At 40.0% G+C, this 22814-nt stretch overlaps 1 protein-coding gene across 5 annotated transcripts in view; it reads left to right on the top strand.

The window, feature by feature from the left end:
• Window positions 1-22814, top strand: part of SMAP1 (small ArfGAP 1) — a 150110-nt gene that overhangs the window by 71097 nt on the left and 56199 nt on the right. For 4 of the 5 annotated variants that reach the window (XM_060167543.1, XM_060167539.1, XM_060167541.1 and 1 more), the window contains 3 exons: window positions 5129-5204; window positions 12972-13052; window positions 17417-17497. In XM_060167543.1, coding sequence (XP_060023526.1) covers window positions 5129-5204; window positions 12972-13052; window positions 17417-17497 — 238 coding nt within the window. The remainder of the gene's footprint in view (window positions 1-5128; window positions 5205-12971; window positions 13053-17416; window positions 17498-22814) is intronic. The other variant, XM_060167540.1, reaches the window with a different exon arrangement.

Genomic DNA, 22814 nt, shown 5'->3' with positions numbered 1-22814 from the left:
CTAAACTTGCGTTGTCGTTGGTATATTCCTTACCTTGATTTGCTGAAAATATTACTGTTCTATTTCTTTTTGTGGGGGAGGAGTTGTATTATTGATCTCTGTCAGTAATAAGTCCTTTTGTCTCAAATGGCAGCTGGATGCTGGAAAATGAAGATAAGTATTCCCTGATCTTCAAATTTATTGGTTCTTTTGTTGCTGCTTCTCATTTGCTCATCTGTTTAAAGTTGATGATAGGCACGCCATCTTAGCCTTGGCTCAGCAGTTTTCTGTTTCCCCCTCTGCTGTGGGCCCTGTGTTTAAGAGAGCTGCCTGTCAGAGCATGGTGATTGATAATAAGAGCTGAGGGTTAAACAGTAGTCACTCTGTCCCCCACTGCTCTTAGGTCTTTCCACACACTAGCGTGTTTAATCCTGCGAGGTGAGTCTTGGTGTTATCGCCATTTTAAAGGTGAGGAAACTGACACCAAGTTATACAAAAATAAAAGCTAACTTCATTTATGCTTACTGTTTGTTAGGTACTATGCTGAGGGCTTTATCTATATTATCCACAAAACCGTCAACAACTTGGTAAGATATGGAGTATTATTGTCATTTTCACTACTGGTACCAGAAATGAGGGTATGCATTGGAGACCATCTTCCTTGAGAATTAGTGCTATAGTCAGCATATAATGCAAAATTATTGTCAAATTTCCCTTGAAAATCCCTTACATTGTCTACAGTGGCAGTTTGCAGACACAGAGATCCTCTATAAATCCAACTGGGCTGTTCTTGGCTCACTAGAGTTGGAATAGAATTCAAGCATCAGCGACTACAGGCCCATGAGCCAACTCCTGTTTTTGTAAATAAAGCTTTATTAGAACATATCCATACCCATCCATTTATCAGTTTTCTGTGGCTACTTTGGAGCTACAAATGCAGAAGTGAATAGTTGCAGCATAGACCAACTGACCCACAGAACCTAAAATATTTACTATATGGCCCTTTAAGAAAAAGTTTGCTGACCCCGGGAATAAATCAGCGTTTCTTTAGGTGAATTAACAGTGAAGAATTGGCTTGCTTTTGGGAAGTTTCACAAAAATACATGAGGACCATGTGATACATTCTTGGCCTAAGGGGCCATGTAGGGCCTGAGAGCATCCAAGGATGTGGCATGTGCCCTGAATCACAGTTCTTCTCAGGTGACTCCACTGAGTTTTAAAAGTTCACTTTGTGGTGTGCTTTGTTTTTTAAAAAGCAATGTTTTATGTTAATAATGAGGAATATCCTAGTACATCGTCCTATCTTGATGCTTTAATTTTTTTATGTCCTTGAAAAACAGATCAGCTTTCATCTCACATTAAGTTTTTAAAATTACTTACTGCTTAGATAATTTCTGATAGGGTTTCTTTTTTAATATCATAAACAGTAACCAGACTCAGCTATATTTGAATTATTTATTTAAAATACACTAAGTATAAATTAAGATTTCACGGATATCTGTCATTTCTGAAAATTCACACAACATATCATTTCATCAGATGTTAGTATTGTTTTTCACTACAAAAGATTGTATACTTAAAATGTTTGCCTTTTTCAAATCGATATTTATAAAACCATCATAGTTTTCCATATTTTAGTTTTACAGTGGTTAAATTATTTTATATACTTTATTTTTAATCTTAATGATTAGTTTCCTAAAACTAAATTTTGGTCATAAACAACAATCTTTCCTTTGTCATAAACATTTCATAAATGAGAGTATTAAAATCTTTCCAGGCTTTAATATGTACTACACTTGAGGGACTTCCCTGGTGGTCCAGTGGCTAAGACTCCTTGCTCCCAATGCAGGGGACCCGGGTTCGATCTCTGGTCCGGGAACTGGATCCCACGTGCATGCCGCAACTAAGAGTCCACATGCCACAACTAAGATCCTGCATGCTGCAACTAAGACCCAGTGCAGCCAAATAAATGAATAAATATTAAAAAAATATGTAGTACACTTTAAACAATATCCAAAATAGACTGTTGTTTCTATCTTTAAGGAGGAAAAATATCAGTGTTGTTCACCTCCCAGATATTTAAACATAAAAATTATACTTTAAGAATTTAGGGGCTTCCCTGGTGGTGCAGTGGTTGAGAATCCACCTGCCAATGCAGGGGACACGGGTTTGAGCCCTGGTCCGGGAAGATCCCACATGCTGCAGAGCAACTAAGCCCGTGAGCCACAACTACTGAGCCTGCACATCTGGAGCCTGTGCTCCGCAACAAGAGAGGCCGCGATAGTGAGAGGCCTGCACACCGTGATGAAGAGTGGCCCTCACTTGCCACAACTAGAGGAAGCCCTTGTACCGAAATGAAGACCCAACACAGCCAAAAATATATAAATAAATAAATTTAAAAAAATAAAGAATTTAGATTTCCAAAATTTTCTTAGTTAAATAACTATATGCATATTATATGTAATATTTATATCTAGAAATAAATATAATTACTGCTTTTAAAATAGTATACAGTTTTTAAAAACAGTAAACATACTTCCTATCATCTAGAGTGGAAATGACATCAGTCTAAGTAAATTCTATTTTCTCTTCCCTTTTGTGGTGGTAAATAGTTGTCTCTGCAGTGAAAGTTGCTCAATACACCACATTCACACACCTCATCCAAAGGGCCTCTCTTTTTGATTGTTTCGTTTTTTCCTGTTAGAAAACTAGAATAATGTAATATTGAACATGGATTTACAGTCATGTGCGAACTTAACATTTAGCTTATTTACATGTGAAATAGTTGAAATAAATAACATTCTTGCATTTTATGAAAATCTTGGGGTGTTTTGGTAATTTTTTGGTACTGGCTGCCAAAATGTTCACATATCTAAATAAATAATCAGCCTCTGATAGCTCTGGGGCCTTTCACTTGAAAGGGTCTCCAAGGCTACCTTGAAAATAAAAGGCACTCTCCACATTTGACCTTCTTCTCTAGATTTGAAAGCATTTGTTATCATTAGCAGAAATAAATGACTGATTCACAAATGAACTTGTGATGACCAGTAACATTCTGAAAAAAGTGGAAGTCAGACATTCTGGTTTCGAATCATCACAACTCTCCCTTCCTTGTACTGTAGAATCCCAGAGAACTTCTTAAACTTTCTGTGCCTGGTTTTAGTTGTAAAATGGCACCTACCTCATAGTTTACGAGGACAAAAGGAGATAAAGTACCTTTCACATACTCAGTTTATAAAAATCCATCTTTAAAAATGGCTTTCAATTATTCAGCTTACTTAATAAATTGAACGTTTAGATTTTCTGTCTTACTTGCCCTCCCTGGCCCCCTTGGAGTGCTTTCTTTTAATACCCACTGTACAGTTGTCTGTCAACTCTTTCTATTACCTATGGCCTCAACTGTCAATTTAAAGAGCTTTTATTAATTTCTAATAAGGAGCTTTTGACTGAAAATATATTGTTTTACTGCTTCAGGTAACTTCTCTTTGAACAGGATGTCTTAACCTGGGGATCCACAGAGAGATTGTATTTCAGTGTAATTCATTTCCTTTGTAATTCTATGTATTTTATTTTATGCATTTTTTTAAGGTTTTTTTTTTAAGTGCATTCTTTTTAAAAAAATTAATTTATATTTTGGCTGCGTTGGGTCTTCGTTGCTATACGTGAGCTTTCTCTAGTTGTGGCGAGCGGGGGCTACTCTTCGTTGTGGTGTGTGGGCTTCTCATTGCGGTGGCTTCTCTTGTTGCGGAGCATGGGCTCTAGGCGTGCTGGCTTCAGTATTTGTGGCACGTGGGCTCAGTAGTTGTGGCTCAGGGGCTCTAGAGCACAGGCTCAGTAGTTGTGGCACACGGGCATAGTTGCTCCGTGGCATGTGGGATCTTCCCGGAGCAGGGCTTGAACCCGTGTCCCCCTGCATTGGCAGGCGGATTCTTAACCACTGCGCCACCAGGGAAGTCCCTTTTTTTAAGGCTTTTATTTGTTTTTATTAAGTCAGTGCCCAATTTATAGTATTTTATGCATTTAAAAGCACTATCTCCACAGGCTTTACTGGACTATCAAAGAGGTTCATGGTACTAAAAAATTAAAAAGTTACAAATCCCTGATGGAAGAAGTTCCATTTTAGTAGAATATGGTAAAGACATGGTTGTTGGACTGCTAAGAGAAGCCATCTCTGTAAGATAACTCAGGGCTATTGGATCCCACTAGAAATGACTCATCTATCAACAGATAGGGCTGGTCCCCCCAACTTCAGAAAATTGAATAGTTCTCACCTTGGTTTTAGCTTCTTGACTTCTCCGTATCTAGAACCTTTGCAGGAAAAAAAATAGCCACCGTTTTTCTAATATACAGAGAATCTTCTCTGATACAATCAGAGGCAGCCATGTATGGTGGAAGGGACATAAGTATTGAAATCACAATTGTTTAGTCTTTCCAAGTTGCTGATTCTTCATCTATGATGTGGAAATTATAATATGCACATTACTGTGTTGAGGAAGGATTAAAGGAAAAAACTATGGACAGGGACTTCCCTGGGCACAGTGGTTAAGAATCCACCTGCCAATGCAGGGGACACGGGTTTGAGCCCTGGTCCGGGAAGATCCCACATGCTGTGGAGCAGTTAAGCCCGTGTGCCACAGCTACTGAAGCCCACGCACCTAGAGCCCGTTCTCCACAATGAAGAGAAACCCCCACTTGCTGCAACTAGAGAAAGCCCGCATGCAGCAACGAAGACCCAACACAGCCAAAAAAAAAAACAGAAAAAAACTATGGACAGCACACAGTGTCTGGTGCGCTGTGGTTGCTGCATGGGCGTTAGTTTCCTTACTTACACTGAGAATCCAAAATGAACATGAAGTGAATTTAGAGCTGAGTCAGGGTAGAGGGCTGTGGAGCGTGATGGAATTGAGAAATGTGGTTACTTTTCTTTTTAGAATCGGGTTGAGTGGGGAAAATTTCCTGAAAGAGATAGACTCTTTGGCAGAAAGAAAAGTAGGTTGCAGAATTTAGTTGCAGAAATAGTGTGTGAGTAAAATACAGCCCGGAGAGTAGGAAAATTGAATTTAAAGTCCAGGCTTTGTGGAGACGAATGAATAAAGGGGAGTGTACATGTCACTGAACTCATGCTTTTCCTTAAGTTATCTGTTTTCAGAGCAGTGGAATTTTTCATCAGAGATAAATATGAAAAGAAGAAATACTACGATAAAAATGCTATAGCTATTACAAATGTAAGTAAAATCTTCATCTCTATTGCCAATTGATGCTTGTTGAGTAGATGTGGAACTTTTAACATACGATACAGCTCTGTTTATTTATTGTGAAAATGTGCTAGTTACATACTTAAAAAATTTGAATATTGGAAGTTTTTGTCATATAATGTTAATGAGCTTTCACAAAGCAGGACCCTTGATTCAGAAAGGAGCATATTCTATGTAAGAGTCTGATAACTGCTTAAATGGCATTTAATTAATTTTTTGAAATTTGCAAAAAGATAAAGTCACTAATTGAAAAATGGAGGAGAGATAATTGTTTTTACTAGATTCGGGAAATGAACAAAAAAGGAAAATCTGTCTTCTTTTAAGGGCTTTGGTGGATCTGTCCAGATATAAGTTTATTAAAACATGGCATTTTCATTGGTTATTATCAAGTATTATCAAGTAATAGTTGAGACCTTACTGTAGTGATCCAAATATGTTATATCACTGATCCTTTTTAAGTTTTTCTTTCTGATTAAATTTTCCTATCCCAGTTAAATGCTGTTTAAGGCTAATTATCTTTAGGGCTGTAGTCATTTTTTAAGTCTTTGATTCCTAGATTAATAATAAAGCTATAAGCCAGTTAATTGTGTGGCTAATTCATCTGTCACGCAATTTAGAGACAATAATTTCCTCTCATTTTGCATATAAGCTGGTTTTCCTTTTCAGTCCGTATGGAGAAGCAGTATACTAAAAAATTCAACCAAATACTAACAAAGTAAGGATATTGTAATACATGGTCTCTGACCATTAAAAAAAATCTTCTAAAACAATGTTTAAAGTATGATTAATGTATATTTTGGAGCAAAGGTACCCTTGATAGAGTTTAGGCTGCATTTACAGTGGGTGTAGGAGAGGAAATCTCTTGAAAAATCAGTAAAAATTGACAATATTGAGAGTGATGCTTATCACATCCATGAAATTAAGTTTACTTACAGCATTGTGGGGGAAAAAGGACAAACTTTAAAGCATAAGTAATACATTTTTATATGAAATTCTAAGAAATCATTTTAAAATACAGGGTGTGTAAACCAGGGGTGGGAATTTTGGTGGCCACCTTAGAATTCTCCCGCCACGGGGACGCAGAATGAGTCTGCCCTCCTTGGTATTCCTTAATGAATGAGTGATAGGGGACATTTGAAAAACTGAGTACAGAAATTGTCCTGTCTGTCCGCCCCTCACTCCCCGTAAGTAGTGGTGCAGCATAGCTGGCAACACTGATCAGGTGAGTTCTTAGGAGATCTAGCAGGTATCGAGCAGATGAGGTTGAGCTCTGCCATGTTGTTTGCCCTTTTCCAGCAGCAACTTTTCTCTGTTCCCCTCTCCCCCCTCGCTCTTCCTCTTCTCCCCTCTCCCCCGCCTCTTCTTTCCCTCCCCACCACCCCCTCGCTTCCCCCACCACATACTTCCATCCTCACGTGATTCATTTGCTATTATAATCATCAAAAAGAAAATCTGTTGCACCAGGAAAATGTATAGGTAACTCTAACTATTTAATCCTTACCCCTGACTGGCTCAGTTTTGTCTTGGAAAAACAGCTAATAGTTGCTGGGAGTTGGTAGCTTTAAAATGAGCACTCACTTGTTCTTGTTTCAGTTTATCTTACATATTTCTTGCCTCCTTTGCCACTTCTCATCCCTCACAAGTAACCTCTTGAAAGCAGTTTGAGTACATGCTTGAGTTTGCATCACACAAAGGTTTTAATTCTCCAGTCTGAATTTCACATGAAATTACTATTCCAATCAGTTGCCATATAATTGAGTATTATATAAAAGTTTAAAAACAGGAAAACTTTCACTTATTTTGTTTTATATGTGTGTATCTATATATGTATAAAGACTAGTATTTAGCACAACAAAAGTAAAATTAAATCCGTTATTTCAACTTAGAAATTGTGGAAACAATGTTTCTGTACTGTATTATAATAAAAGAGCTAGCACTAGTAATTTCATTAAGCTCTGTTTACAGTTAACTGGTGATTATATAATTCATTAATATAAATGAGCAATAATTTTAAGACAGTGTGAATTGCAATAAATTTTAAGATGTCCTTCCTGATAGGGATGAGAAACTTAGATGATGAATGATCAGGTGGTGATTTAAGATTACCCTGAAATAGCAGTTTCAAGTTGGGCTTTTGTTGTTGTTGTTACTTCTTCTTGTTACAGTTTTAGTTTCCTCTTCTGTGGAATAGGGATGATCACGGCATCCACTTCTGACAGTATTCTTATGGGAGTTAAATAAGGTAGGGCCCGCTGCATTTCTGTTGTGTGCCTGGCACAGGAGCGCTTAACACATAGGAGCTCCTGGGAGGAGCGCCTGGCGGGGAGGGAGGGGGGCAGGAGCAAAGGGGCCCAAGCGCAGGGGCGGGTGGGGCTAGAAACCGCCGGGCTCACACGCTGCCCAGAGGCTGTATCTCATTGGCACCACTGACTTGAGTTCTGTCGGATTAATACTGCCACATTTCAGTCAGCCCTTTTTAAATTATGGGCTGCCAGGCGACTGATGTGGCATTTATAGGACTTCTATTTGAAATTTCTCCAGAATTCTGCATTTCTTAGTGACTTATCCAATGATTTTAAAGTTAGCATATTAAAATTCAGGCTTCTTCTACATATCTGGTGGCTATGGTTACTGAGTTAAGCTTGTCAAAAAGTCTTTTAACTCTCCTACTGATGCGTTTAATCGATGGTTTCTTTTGTATGACTTTAGTTCAGTAAATGTATTTTCAGCTTTTGTACCTAACACATACCATGGAAGGTAATTTGCTTTGGAAACTATATTTTTTAAATGATTTCTCAACTCCTGAAAAAGTAAAGCTTCACAGTGTATTGAAAGGTCATGAGACAGCCCATTTGAGAACTGCCGTGATCAAATCTTCACTTGGAAAATATATTCAAGAATTTCCAAAATGGGTTTGAAGTGATGTATTGCTTACAGTTAATCCATAAGGTATTTTTCAGCATTTTGAAGCACCAGATTTTTATTATATAACATTATTCTGTCAAAAAGGGTGAGAGAGTAAGAAGAAAAAATCATCAAGAAAATAATGTGATCTTTTCTTGAAAAGATAGATGAGCATTTTGCCTTACCACCTTCAACTAATTGTACTGGTATTTTTAGAATACTTGATACTTTTTCACCTTATCCTGGAACGTGGTAGTTGGAAACCTGTTTTACCAGGTCAGTTTTCCTTCTGCAGTAGGTGCGTTTGTACACTTGGATTACTCTGGGAGTTTCTTCGGTGGTGGCCTAGAGAAGAACCTCTGGTCTTAAGAATAATTGAAGGGAGGACGTTAGCTCCTATTCCCGAAGGAGATCTTTACTGAGTTCCCACTTCGTGTTCTCTCATGGCTGGGGGTGGGGGAGAGAAGGGTGGGGAATAGAGGGACAGTAAAGCATGACGATTGCCTTTGCCAGCGCCATTTTCAAGGTCAAAGTCTTGTCCCCTCTCTCTATAAAAGTACTGGAATCCAGTGAAATGGAATTATCATCTAGTTACAAAATAAATTCTGAATTTGACAATGAGTGTATTGGGTTGGCCAAAAGTGCCTTCAGTTTTTAAGTAAAAGTAAAAGACACATTTTTCATTTTCACCAAGACTTTATTGAACAACGTATTCACCCTTCTTTTCCACTACCTTCTGCCATTTTTCAGGCAACTTCATAATTCCATCTTCCCAAAACTTTTTATCTTTTTGAGCAAAGAACTGTTCCAGATGCCTTTTACAGTCTTCCAGGGAATTGATTTTTTCCATTAAGAGGATTTTGTGAAGACTGAAATAAATGGAAATCCGAAGGTTCAATGTCTGGTGAATCCAGTGGATGAATCAGAACTTCCTAGCCAAGCTGTAACAGTTTTTGCCTGGTCATCAAAGAGACGTGGTCTTGTGTTATCCTGGTGGAAGATTATGCGTTTTCTGTTGACTAATTCTGGACGCTTTTCATTGAGTGCTGCTTTCAGTTGGTCTCATTCGGAGCCGTTGGAATTAACCTTTTGATTTTCCGGAAGGAGCTCATAATAGAGGACTCCCTTCCAATCCCACCATATACACAACATCACCTTCTTTGGATGAAGACCGGCCTTTGATGTGGTTGTTGGTGGTTCATTTCCCTTGCCCCACGCTCTCTGCCGTTCCACATTATTGTACAGTATCCACTTTTTATCGCCCATCACAATTTGTTTTAAAAACGGAACATTTTCATTACGTTTCATTAGGGAATGGCACACAGAAATATGGTCAAGAAGGTTTTCTTCCATTAACATGTGGAACCCAAGCATCAAAGCGATGAACATAACCAAGCTGGTGCAGATGATTTTCGACGCTTGATTTGGATATTTTGAGTATGTCGGCTGTCTCCCGCTTGGTGTAATGTTGGTTGTTCTCAATTAATGTCTCGGTTTGATTGCTGTCAACTTCAACTGGTCCACCCAACCGTGGAGCATCGTCCAGCGAGAAATCTCCAGCATGAAATTTCACAAACCACTTTTTTGACATGTTCAGTCAGTCACAGCACCTTCTCCATATACTGCACAAATCTTTTTTTGTGTTTCAGTTGCGTTTTCACCTTTCTTGAAATGATAAAGCATAATGTGCCGAAAGGATGTTTTTTTTCTTCCATCTTCAGTATTAAAATGGTTACGCAAAAGTTCACCAATTTTGATGTGTTTTAAAATGCACACTGATGTGACAGCTGTCACAGTACAACCTAACAAAATTGTTTTGAATGAAGTTAAAGACAACTAAGTGCTACTAGAGCCATCTTGGAGAAAAAACTGAACGAACCTTTTGGCCACCCCAATAGATAACTTACATAAGATTTCAGAGAAGTGCGTGAGCAAGCCAGTGCCCTTTCAGAGGACAGTGAGAACTGCTGATGTGGGGCCTCCTCTTGCTTGTGCCTCTGAGATGCTCTCATCCTCCTGTTTCCTTTTCGTCAATTAAAAAAAATTTATTGAGACCTGTTGAATGTCACATGCTGGAGATGGTGAACAGAAGAGAAACAACGTCTGTCTCAGAGAACTTCAGATGAACGAAGAATACCGATAACGAATCGCCTCTGTACTGGACATCACATGATCATGTCTGCCAGAGGGAAGCGTTGTAGGAGACTGGAGGATGAAGGGACACTTCCTGGAGGAGGCCATGTCAGGACGGGTGGGACCCGCTGGGAGCATGGGTGCTTCCAGCAGAGGAAGCAGCAGGAGCCGAGACCCCTGGAGGCTGGGGCAGAGACTGGAGCGCTGGCACCAGAGGAGTCGCGTGTGGCTAGATGCCTGGTCGCAGGTCAGGGAAGGCAGGGACGGGCAGAGGACCTGTGGTCTGGTTAAGGGGTTTAGACTCTGGCCTTGTATAATGTGTGTGAACTGTTCAAGCCTCCTAAGTAGGGCTAGGTGCTGATCACCTTTGCATCTGCTATCGTCACAGTTTGTAGAAGAGCAAGACCTGGGCAAGGCGACCCGTGAGGAGTGCTCATCCAGGCGCTGGAGGCCGGCGGGTCCCTGCTGGTGGTCAGTGCAGGGGTGGTGGGCAGCACTTGTAGAGATTTGGAAGGAACACATGAGCGCCTGGTTTTTCTTGCCTCTGCGTTTTTTTCTTTCCTCCCCCCACCTGCCTTTTGCTTCTCCCCCATCTCTCTGTTCTGTCGTGTCTCTTGCTTCCAGCTGAAGCAAGACGTGTAGACTCTAGTTCTTCATTCCTTGCTCGCATGATGGGGCTTACCCCGCTCATCGACTTTTTAAAAAATCAATGTTACTGAGGTAGAATTTACATACGATACAAGGCAGACAGTTTAAGTTATAGTTCAATGAGTTTCGGAAAATAAATACTCTATGTAAGCACGACCACAGTCGATTGGCACGTAGACCCTTTCCTTCACTCCAGAAGGTCGCTTTGTGCCCCTGGCCTCCCACCCCTGGCCCAGGTAGCCACTGATCTGCTCTTTATCACGGTAGATTATACCTGTCTCTGCTGGAGCTTCATATGAATGGTATCATACCCTGTTTACTCTTTGATGTCTGGGTTCTTTCAGCATGTTTCTGAAATTCACCCCTGATTTCATGTGTACTATTAGACCATCCCTTTTTTATTGGCTGATAGTAGTTTGATTTATGGGTACACCAGTCTGTTCACATTCACCTGTGGATTTGTCCATTGACTTTTCAGATGTGTACCCTACTGAACAAGCATCTCTGTTTTTTCCTAGCTGGAACTTAGTATTAATGCTTTTTTATTTTTGCATTAAAATGCTTTGTTAAATGACTGATATTTATTGAATAGTCTTATGTTGCTCCTTCTGAATTTTAAAAGTGGCCAAATCAGTTTATCATCCTCTGAAAAGGAGAACAAGCACTTTTACAGGGAATTATGTTGACTTAGTAACACTCGACATATTAAGTGTCCCTATTCCTCTCTTACATTTTTATGTTCAGCTTTTACATGAATTTGGGCAAAAATGGTCTTTATGATACAGGTTATTATCTTAAGTGATTTTATGTGCTTTTTCTAATCTCTTGTTTTCTACATAGCTCTAGCAAGTAAATGTCCAGTGGGATAAACCAGCTTTGAAGCTGCGCTTTAAGGCACAATTTGTCTTTTTTAATATTTTCTTCTACGTGTAATTTCAGTCAGTAGTTACTGAATGGCTAGTTTGCATACTTTTAGCAGAGCTAACAGTGTGCCGGGGAAAACGCCCCTAAAGATTATGGGCTTGGGTTGTGAGTCAAGAATTGCGGCTGTAACTAACTCAGTAACAAGCAGATTCGAATGAGGACTTGTCATCTCACACTGTTATTTTGACATCATAATGACCTTTCTATAATCGCACCTTTTATTTTTAAAGATTCCTCGTAGGCACTGTTGGTATGGTAGGGCAATATAGAGATGTCAGTTTTATGGCTCCAAAGATCTACTACGTATTTTGTAAACGTATTTCAGTTATATTTTGGCAGTAAAGAGGGCAGGAAGATAACGCTTACTTTAAAGTGATGAACCACGCATGTAGGAATTGGGTAGGCAGATGTGTGAAAAGGCTTTTAGACGAAATTGTCTCCATGTATAAATTGCCTTTGCTGCATATGTAACTGTCTCATAGTGCTTTGGGGTAATTCAGCCAGGGCAGCCCTGGTGATGGTGTGTGTGTGCACGGAGCTTAAGGAAGTGTAGGAGTGGCTTCACGATAAGTCTTGTCTGCTGCTCAGCTGTTATGCTCCATTAATCCACTCTTTTTTTCTCCCATCCTTCTTTCTGTTTTCTTAAACAGTTGATTAAAACTTGAGTTGACTTTTACTGTTTCAGCTCTGTGTTATTTTCCATTCTTGAAGCAGTTACGGTAAGAACGAGAACTCGCTCGTGCTCTCCGGCCACTTGGAACGGTGTGTCTTCTCTTCAGAGCATGAGCACCTTGGCAGTAGCGCTGATGGAAAGGGAACCACCAGTGACGCTTAGTTGTTCTTCACGTACTTTGCGGGGGGATGATCTTGTCTGAGTGCATTTTATATTTATGTCATAGTGAAATCCATTTTAAATCGTACACTCTTCTGTAGTAAGTACTTATAGAAATTCCACATGGAAGCATTTAGAAAGCAAGACTTTTCTCTTGATGCATTATTTTCATTTAACATACCTCTGAGTGCTTCTGTATCTCTGAAATACACGAGTGTGTGTTTCTTTCCTGTGCCTATAATTCTGATTGTCTTCTTTTTGTTTTTTTCTCCTGACTTTCCATCTGCATTCCACAGATTTCCTCCTCTGATGCTCCTCTTCAGCCTTTGGTATCCTCTCCTTCTCTACAAGCTGCTGTTGAGAAGAACAAATTGGAGGTATGGTAGTAGTGTTTTAGCTATAGCCTCATTCCATAGCACTCGGTGGTAAATGTGCCATCGTTTGGGATGCTGTAATAGTTGTTTATGTCTTGAACGGTCGCCAGTATTAAAAATGTTAAATACAACAAGAATACTTTTCTATGCCACAGGTAGGATCACAGGGTTTTAATCTGCATTTAATTTCAGAATGACTAATTTATTGTTACCGTAGATATATCTCAGCATTTAATAAGTAATTAGTTTTTTGTTGTTTCCATTACCACCTTATGCTTAAAGGAGCTTTTCTGTAGTTGCTCTTGAATTCTTTGATTTATTTGGAAGGTTTTTGGTTAAAAATGTTTTCTTTCTGTTATTATAAGCACTTGAAGAAAGTTAATGTCAAGTTTCTTTTTTTAAACAATAGTATCCATCACATAGATGAAACGTAGGAGTGTAGAATCATCAGTGATGATTGTTGGAGTGTGTGTGGGATAGGGGTGGTTAGGGTGCACGGTACTACTATTATGGATTTGTAAAGTCATGCCTTCCAATATTTGAAGGTTTTTAATTTTTTTGACTGTGTATCTTTTTGTTCTCATCCTGACCTTAGGGAATTAGCTTGAGACATCCTTTCATCTCACAGTGTTTCTGTGTCTCCTCCTTGATAAATGGTGTGCTTGACACGGGGGATACAAAGGTAAACAAGGTGTGTCTCCCTGCCCTGGAGTAGCTTCCATCTAACAGAGGAAAACGGAGAACTTTACAGAGGTTTCTAGCGCGGCAGAACGTGTGCTGCGATTGCCGTGCGCTCACGGTGCTGCTCTGAGCGCAGCAGGCGTCCTTCTGATGCGTCTTACACTCTTCATAAACATTAGCTGTGAGGACTAGGGCACAGTGCAAGCAGAGAAAGCATCTTGTGGAGAAAAGCCCGTGGGCAGGGCGGGATGACTGGGAATTTGCGGGGAGAAGGGCATGGCTGGGACACGCGTGGGCCGGGGAGAGAAGCGGAGAGGAGGCTTCCTGTGAGCCTGCTGGCGTGTTTGGCCTTCGTCCTGAAGGCCCTGGCACTTTGATGAGTTTCAGGGGCAGAAGGAGTATCCAGATCGGATTTTCAGGTCATAGCACTCTGCTTCACTGTCTCCGGAGAGCCAACTTCGTGCGGATGGGTGCGGAAAGGCTTGAGGACCTGTTGCGCTGGTCCATGAATAAATGGTGGGCGGGGTGCTAAAGTGGAGACAGAGGGAGTGAAAGGGCGAGCGCAGCTGTCAGAGGTCTCGAGAAGGTCGAGCCTGTGGGGTCTGTGATCAATGGGCTGGGGAGGCGCTTTGGGAGCCTGGATGGCTCCTGGCTTCGGGCCCGAGCACCTCAGTAGATGACAGCGCTGCCCGGTGAGAAGGGATCCGGGCTGAGCGGGTATGAGGAGAGAGCAGGGAGGGCGGGACTAAACGCTGGGTGTGTTGCGTGTGAGGTGACGGCGGGACGTCTGGGTATCTGGTCAGGGCTTGGATGCACAGGTCCATAGGCCAGAGGAGAGATCCGGGTCGGAGAAGGGGGGAGGGGGCGGCAGCCCGGGGAGAGCCATGAGAGTGGAAAGCTGGGTGCACTGAAGAGTTAGCAGAGCAAGGGGAGGTCCCCGGGACAGTGGCGGACAGTTTGGAGCAAGAAGGGCATGGTTGGAGGTGAACAGGCTTTAGAGGTCAGAGTGTTGTAGGGGTCAGAGGTCAGCAGGCAGGCCCAGGGATGAAGCACCACAGGAGGGTGGAGGTGGCCACGAGGAGGTGGAAGGATGGCAGCGACACCTGGTCCAGAGGGTGGAAGCCCTCAGTTTCCGTGTCTGTGCTGTGTGGTGCCTGCCGCCAGGTCCTAGAAAGCAGGGGTCTGATCCAGCTGAGCACTAATCATCGTGCCTGATAGCATTTAGACACTGGGGAGTCCCACAGGAGAGTCCACTAGAATGTCTTTTCGTGCTTTCTTTTTCTTACCCTTTTAAAATTTCTATTTTTATGTATGTTTTGTAATGTATAATATAGTGCTATATGTGCTTTATAAATACATACGTACATGTGGTAGAGTATATATGCTCCCAACTTTTTAAGATAAGAGTGCATAAAAAATTTTAGAGACCGTATCTTTAATTAAATCACTCAAGTGTAGTTTGATTATAATGAACCCAAGATGTACTTCTCTCCGTCTTGTAGGACGTGAGCATTCATTCCAGTTTTCTTTTGCAGGAGGTCTCCTGTTTCACTATATCATTTGGATATATAGTAACCAAGTTTCAGGAACTACTGTTTTACAGTACCAAACACCACTGTGTTTTATTCTTGATGAGAAAATAGTTTAAAGCAACTTAGCTTCTCACAGTACTCTTTGGTCTTTCAGCAGCTTTTTTTTTTTTTTTTTTTTTTTTTGCGGTACACGGGCCTCTCACCACTGTGGCCTCTCCCGTTGCGGAGCACAGGCTCCGGACGCGCAGGCTCAGCGGCCATGGCTCACGGGCCCAGCCGCTCCGCGGCATGTGGGATCTTCCCGGACCGGGGCACGAACCTGTGTCCCTTGCATCGGCAGGCGGACTCTCAACCACTGCGCCACCAGGGAAGCCCTAGAGCCCATGTTTTTAACGTTACTTCAAAGCCTGTGTTCTAAAACCGCTGCTGGCATCAGTAGATTACAGCCATATTTTGACAGCTGAAATTCCAGTGTTCAAGAGCATCTCCCTCTGTTAAACATAGCTAACTAATTTATTTTATTGTTGGTGATTTCAGATGTGCCCACCAATCATAGCGATTAGAAAGACTGGCTTCTCCCCCATCTCATGACGGTGACTTCCTTGAGAAATGACTGAGAGCTCTGAGCAGTTACAGAACTGTTCATCCCTAGCATAGTAGTGAGAATGATCAGCCACATTGCCTTCTTCCCTAAACTTGACTAATATCTGGAAAGCATTTTGCAATATATGAAGGATTTTTGCACATCTTGTTTATTCTTCACTTACACAGTGGCAGTGATACTGCTTACCTCATACGGTTGTTGTGAGGATTTAAATGAGTCATATGGTGTCTGGCACATGGGAAGGGCCCAGTAAGCGTTAGCTGTCCCCATGGGGAAGAAAAACTGCATAGACGGCAGCCCTCCGCTGGGCGGCAGGGAGCACCGACGCTTGACAGTCTGGGCCCCACAGCCCCTCGGCCCTACTACGATTAGCTCTGTGTGTTACTTTCCTGAGATTTTGTTTCTCCATTTGTAAAATGACAATAATGACTTTTTCCCCAGACATCACTGTAAAAATTAAGTTAGACAATAAGGTGCTTATCACAGTGCCTGGCCCATAGGACCTTTAATAATATCTCTTACATTATGGCCTAGGAATTGCCGCTGTTGGCTTTCTTGATTTACAAATAGCAAAAATTCTACTCTTGAGAGAGGTGGTGTCAGACGCCCTTTTAAAGGCACAGGTGCAAATGCGACCTCTAGGCATTTTGACTAAGTTTCATGTGTTTATTATTCTGCCTTTTCTAGGTTCACCAGTTTATCTTTCATGTTTGCTGCCAGGAAACTAGGTCAGCACTCAGCTGCAGTATCACCCAGTTCTAGGTTTCTAGGCATCTTTTCCCTCTACATGCCTTATGAATGCTCTTTGTTTAATCTTTACTTCATTTTCCTTTTTTTGGCATCTTTATGGACCTTAAGTTTTTATTATTATATCCTATTTCAACCTTCTTGGAAATTGTGAACATTATAATACCAGTATAGTTTATCTAGACTGGGTTGGATTAAATATGCCAACTGGCTGGCTCTGGTCCCCAAGCGCTATCTCCAACATTCTTTTCATGAGAAAATTATTGTATTTGCACTTTTAAAAATCACAACGCTGTGGTAACAGACTGAAAATGTTTTGTGTTATTTTAAAAAATTAAAGTGTTTTTACCCTTTTCTCCTCATGTTTACATGTTGTAATTGGTCTTCATCTGTGTGATAAAGAATTCTGTTCCATCAGTTAGTTTGCTTTTTCTTTGTATTCAAATTTCAGCTTTATGGTTGCTGTTAGAAAGCCTGACCTTATGTAAAGATGCAGTGAGAATTTATTGAATAGAGGTCTCATTTCTTTAAAACAAACTCTGAAATATCAAAGAAGTTCTAAATTGTCTCACTTCTGTATTTCTTTTTTAGAAAAGTTATTCTTTATTGTGTTATCAACATACTCAATGAGAGTATGAATTTGCTGTGCTTACTTTTACATCTCAGTATCACTGGATGTTGTCATCATTGAATATTTATTTGTACCCTTTTCAAATGATGACTCAAACTAATAAAATAAAAATGTGTTAAGAGCTAACATATTTTAAAAAGTAAACTTATCAAAACTTTCGGCTATGTTTTAGAAAGAAAAAGAAAAAAAAAAGGAAGAGAAAAAGAGAGAAAAGGAGCCAGAAAAGCCTGCAAAACCTCTTACAACTGAAAAGGTAAAATTTCTTCTTCTTTTTTTTAATCTACAAAGATTACGACCTTATTTGTATAGTTATATATGAATGACTTTTGGGATATTCATGATATGCAAATAATCATTCTTTCAACAAGTATTTGTGGCATGAATACTGTGTGCTAAGCATGTCCGTCTGGCTTGTCCTGTATGATTTGTAATCGGCTACATATGTGTGGGTATAGATTCATGTGAGTTCCTCAAGGGCAAGTATTATTCCTGACATAAAGAAGTGGTGGTTTTAGCTTCATGCACGATCAGACTTCAGCGAAAGTTGAGAGGATGCGGAGACATACCTGCAGGGACCTTCAGAAAAGACTCCATGCTGAAGGTAGCACTTGAGCTGGGTTTTGAAGTGTAGGTAGGAAGGATTAAAGTGTGAGGTAGGAGTGTATCCTGTGGAGAGAACGTTGAGGACATGGAAACTGGAAATAGACAAAGTATGTTTTAGAAAAATAAATGAGTAGTGGAGTTTGAAGAAAGATCTATGTCTGTGTATAGAAAGTAGTGAAAAATAAGACCAGAATGGTAGATTGAGCTCAAAGTGTAGGGGACCTTAAGGTCCAGATTGATTCTTTTTTGAAGGAAAGTCTGTGGGCAGCATTTAATTCAGAAGGGTTCTACTGGAAGATTATTTTGCAGTGATAAGCAGGATAGAAGTGATCAGGCCTACTAGAGGTAGAGAGACCATTAGATTTCTGTCAAGCGCTTGGTTAAATAATCATGGTGGCTTGGCTTGAACGCATTTCCTCGTACAAGAATGGAAGCACAGTAAGGGACTTGTCAGTAAAGGGAGCATCCTTGATTTTAACTGTTGAAATTTTAATAATCAACTTTATGGAGGCATCAGTTACATACTACAAAGTGCATCCATTTAAAGTGTGCGAGCCAGTATTTACTGGTTCTTTTCCCATCATGTTGATTAGAACAGTCTCTACCTTCAGAGAGTTATAAACATGCCTTCTGCATTTACGATGTGCTGAGTATCCCAAGGCTCCTTAGTCCTTTATGTAGCAACCAAACACGTCCACCATCTGCCCCTTGACCCCCCTCCTAGCAGTCGCCCCCTGTCCTTCATACCGGGCAGACTTGCGTCTTGCCCCCTGAGCACACTCGCCATCCCTCTGGGCACTGAGCTGCCTGGCCAAGGATGTCCTTTGCTCTCCGCACCTCTTATCTAGGCTTACTCGTTCCTCCTCATCCATCCAGCCCCTCTAACACCCCAACCTCATAGGCTTTCTCCCTTCCTCAAAGTTCTGGTGACATTGTCCTACATTTGACTTTATTACTTCCTGCCTCATATTATTGTTTAATTGTATTGTTAGATAAATTTCTTTGTCTAACACAGATGCATCCATGTTTATGTTCTGTTTCCTGAGATTAGGTATCAATCAGGTGGGGACTAATAAGTCTTAGGTTTCTTTGTATTTCTGACAGTTTCTTGTGTGTTTCAGATGTTTAGGATAAATACATGTACATTGATTTGTTGATGTTTTCCATCTCATAATTCCTGTTAATGTTTTGATCCCAAGGTCATGCAGAACAATAAACTGCAATTTATTTCTGAATAATTTGTTAAATACTGAAGACTTGCTAAGTGGAATTCTTTGAGATATTTTTTGAAGTACTTTTCAGTTAAAGTTAGTTTTTTTGACTATCACTAATTGTTTTAACGATTGTTTACTGAATTAGATTCTTACCTTTCACCAAATTAAATTTAGATGTTAAGTATTATAAAACTTTTTAAAAGGAGTGATTAAGTTGGTAATTATAGCCTGATTACTTAAATAGCTTTAATTCTGCTCTGGAAACTTTCTCTTCAGCATGCATCAGTAAGAAGCTGTAAGTGAAATCTCTTACAATTTCCTATTGGATTACAAAGGAACTTAAAAATCACTAGTAGGTTTTATCTTTTATTTCCAGAAGTTGGAAGTATCAGAGTTTATATAATGCCTTATTGTTGTACTTGGCAAGATGTAAAATTTAACCCCTTTTAAAACATCATATATTTATTTTTTCTCTTAAAAAATATTTACCATCCAAATATAGTGAGCATTTGATGTAGTGACCATGTGTGTTTCATGGTCTTGCATGTAAACGCTTGCTTTCTGTTGCCTGCTGTGGAGAGGGGCCGCCAGGGTTACCTGGGAACAGTCTCTGGATTGGGAGCTTGAGAAGAGCAGTTCAGGGCGTGTGAACAGAGAGGAATCTAGCACTTTTCCGTTACCATTTCCCTTTGGTACTTAGGTTTTGTGTGTTTTGTTTTGTTTTGTTTTAAATAAATTTATTTGGTTGCACCGGGTCTTAGTTGTGGCAGGTGGGCTCCTTAGTTGCAGCACACGGACTCAGTTGCTCCGCTGCATGTGGGATCTTCCTAGACCAGGGATTGAACTCATGTTCCCTGCATTGGCAGGCGGATTCTTTATCCACTGCGCCACCACGGAAGTCCGGTACTTAGGCTTTAAATAAACCCAGTTCACACTTCATCTGTTATTCTTGCTCGCCCTGCAGAGGTCAGGACTCCTGTTGCCAATGGTGGGAACCTTGCGGAAGGAATAACCACCCAGAGGGAAAAGCTTTAGTTCCTGTCAGAATTTCGTGGTCAGGATATTGTAGGTTATGTAAGGAGGAAGATAAATTTACAAGCATAACAGTGGGGAGACTGAAAGAACAATAGAACAAGCAAGCTTTACTTCATTCACATTAGGCGTTTTTCTTTGTGTTCTCCCTGACCTGATGTTTTCAGGGGGCATGTATAATCTAGAGGAGAAATTAGCAGTAATAGCAGTGAAAATCTTAGCAATAGTAGTCAGAATACCATTCTCGTAAGTAGGTTAAGAGTTGGCTTTATTGGCTGTCTGGTATCTGCCAGGAGCTGGGCTGGTGTACAGCTTGCATGCACACTTGTGCATGTACACTTACATGTGAAGTGACAGCCATGTATTCACCACCTAGTCAGGAAACAGAACATGGCTGCTGCCCAGAAGCTGCCCTCCCCAGCTCTTCCCAATTAAATCACTTCTCTTCTCCCAGAGATAATCATTTCCTTGTATTTTAGAAATAGATTTACCTTCTCTGTGTTTCTAAATAATAGAAATATTACTTAGAAAATACTGTTTTTCTCTGTTTTTTGAACATACAAATGAAATGATGCCACAAATATTCTTTTGTGTTTTGCTTTTTTCAGTCAACATTGTTTTTGTAAGGGTTAATCATGTTCTGTATAGATACAGTTTACTCAGTTAATTGTTGTGTAGTATTCCATTATTTATATGTTCCTTCCTTTATGCATCCCATCGTTGATAAACACTTGGATTATATCCAGGCTTTAGCTGTTATAAATAGTGCTGCTTTGAACACTTTTGTACATGCACCTAAGTATGTATTTCTTTAGGATGTACTTAGGAGTGGACTTGTTGGGTCACAAAGTATCTGTATCTTGAACTTTACTACATAACGTCAAACTATTTTCCAATGTGTATACCAAATGTATTCTGGTCACACTACATTCTTTACAGCATTTGGTATTGTCAGAGGTATTATTATTTGCAGTCTGATGGGTATATAAGGATATCTCATTGTATTTTACATGTCCATTTCTTATATTACTAATGAGGCCCAGTGCCCGTGTCATATGTTTATTGCCCGTTTGGAATCCCCCTTTTGGAGTTCTGACTCAGATCTCTTGCCTGTTGTTAAATTGGATGGCTTACCTTTCCCTTATTGAGTTGTAACAATCTACACACACACTTACACGCATATATAGAGGAAACTAGTCCTTTTCCAGTTACGGGTTTGCAAATATCTTATCTCTGTGGTTAATTTTATTGCTCTTTTTATTTCTGGTTTGTGAATCAGTGATCGAGGGCATCCTTGTCTTATTCCTGACGTCAGAGGGAAAGCTGTATGTGTTATCTTCATTCCTTACAAAAACTACAGTTATTGTTTAGTTAGAGAATTTATGGAGTCTGGTTTGGAAAAATAGATTTTATTTCTTTTTTAAAGGCTAAACTCCATCTCGTGTCTCTTTATGTGTTTAAAAGAATGATGCTTGATAGGTGTTATTTTTTCCCAGGACACTTGTTCTGAGTCCACTTGCAATTAAAGCCATTAGTATGGTTCTTGACACACAGCAGTGAGTGAATAAATGATTACAAGTATGTTAATTGGGGGGTTGGGAGGAACCTTACCTCTCTTATTTTATAAAAAAGTTAACTAAACCCTAGAAGGACTCTGAGTCACTGAAAAGTGACTTGCTCAGTGCTAACAGTTGGTGACAACTCAGGGGTTTGAACCCATGCCTTCTTCTGATTTAAGTCCCGCGTTGTGTGTATGTGTGTTTTGATTTGACATGTATGTCTTCAGTTTCCTTTCTTGATGCAATTTTTAGTCCTTTTGTACATTCTACATCATTTTATAATGAACAGTCCAGAGCTCTCTAAAAATCCCATACTGTCCTAACTAGTGAATTCATAATTTTTACTGATTTGTTAAGCGTCCAGTAGGGACTTCTTCATTCTGTAAATACACTTGTTTTCCCTGAGCAGTCTACCACTTTGCTTAAATTATATTTTGTACCTAGGTCTCCCTAAGGTTTACGTTTTGTGTTGTGTGAGCATCTGTTGCCAGTGGGGTTAGCTGGAACCAGGCTTACTTTATTTTCTGAGAGGAGAAAGGTAAAACCTAAAAATTTAATGAATCAAGTGATTAATAGGGCAGATGCTTTTGACACTTAAATAGATGTCTCTCTGCTGTGCTTTAGATATTCTGCTGGAAAATTGTGTATAAATTTGACTTTTTCTAAAATATTCTGTCACACGTTTGACATTTCTAATTCACTTAGTTTAGATTTATCTACTAGGCTATCTCCCAAGTAGCCAGTGATCTATAAATATGTTTATGTAGATGAGAAGTACTCTACTAAAGGAATGTACATGAGTTCTCTTTCAGTTTATATGAGCAGATCTTAATTTCTCCTTTGGGAGGTTCTGAGTTTTACAGTTTTTCTTTTCTTAAAGATGTGCATATCAAAACATGGAAAATGGACAAATAGTTTTGGGGATGGGGAAGTTAAACCCTTTTAAGGTAATTTAAGGTAATAACTGCAGTAGTGGTTCTGGTTTTATTGCTATTTATTACAATACGGTTTGTTACAATATTATTATGTTTTAAGTTCTGAAACTTCAGAATTATAGCTAAGAAACCTTTAATGTAGGGGTCAGCAAACATTTTTCTGTAAAGAACCAGAGTAAATATTTTAGGCCGTTGGGTGTCTTTCACAACTACTCAGCTCTTTCTTT

This window comes from Lagenorhynchus albirostris, chromosome 12 (assembly GCF_949774975.1).
Source record: "Lagenorhynchus albirostris chromosome 12, mLagAlb1.1, whole genome shotgun sequence".
In the NCBI taxonomy this organism is placed as follows: domain Eukaryota; kingdom Metazoa; phylum Chordata; class Mammalia; order Artiodactyla; family Delphinidae; genus Lagenorhynchus; species Lagenorhynchus albirostris.
The sequence above is the reverse complement of the archived record's forward strand: the minus strand, read 5'-3'. Positions and strand labels throughout refer to the sequence as shown.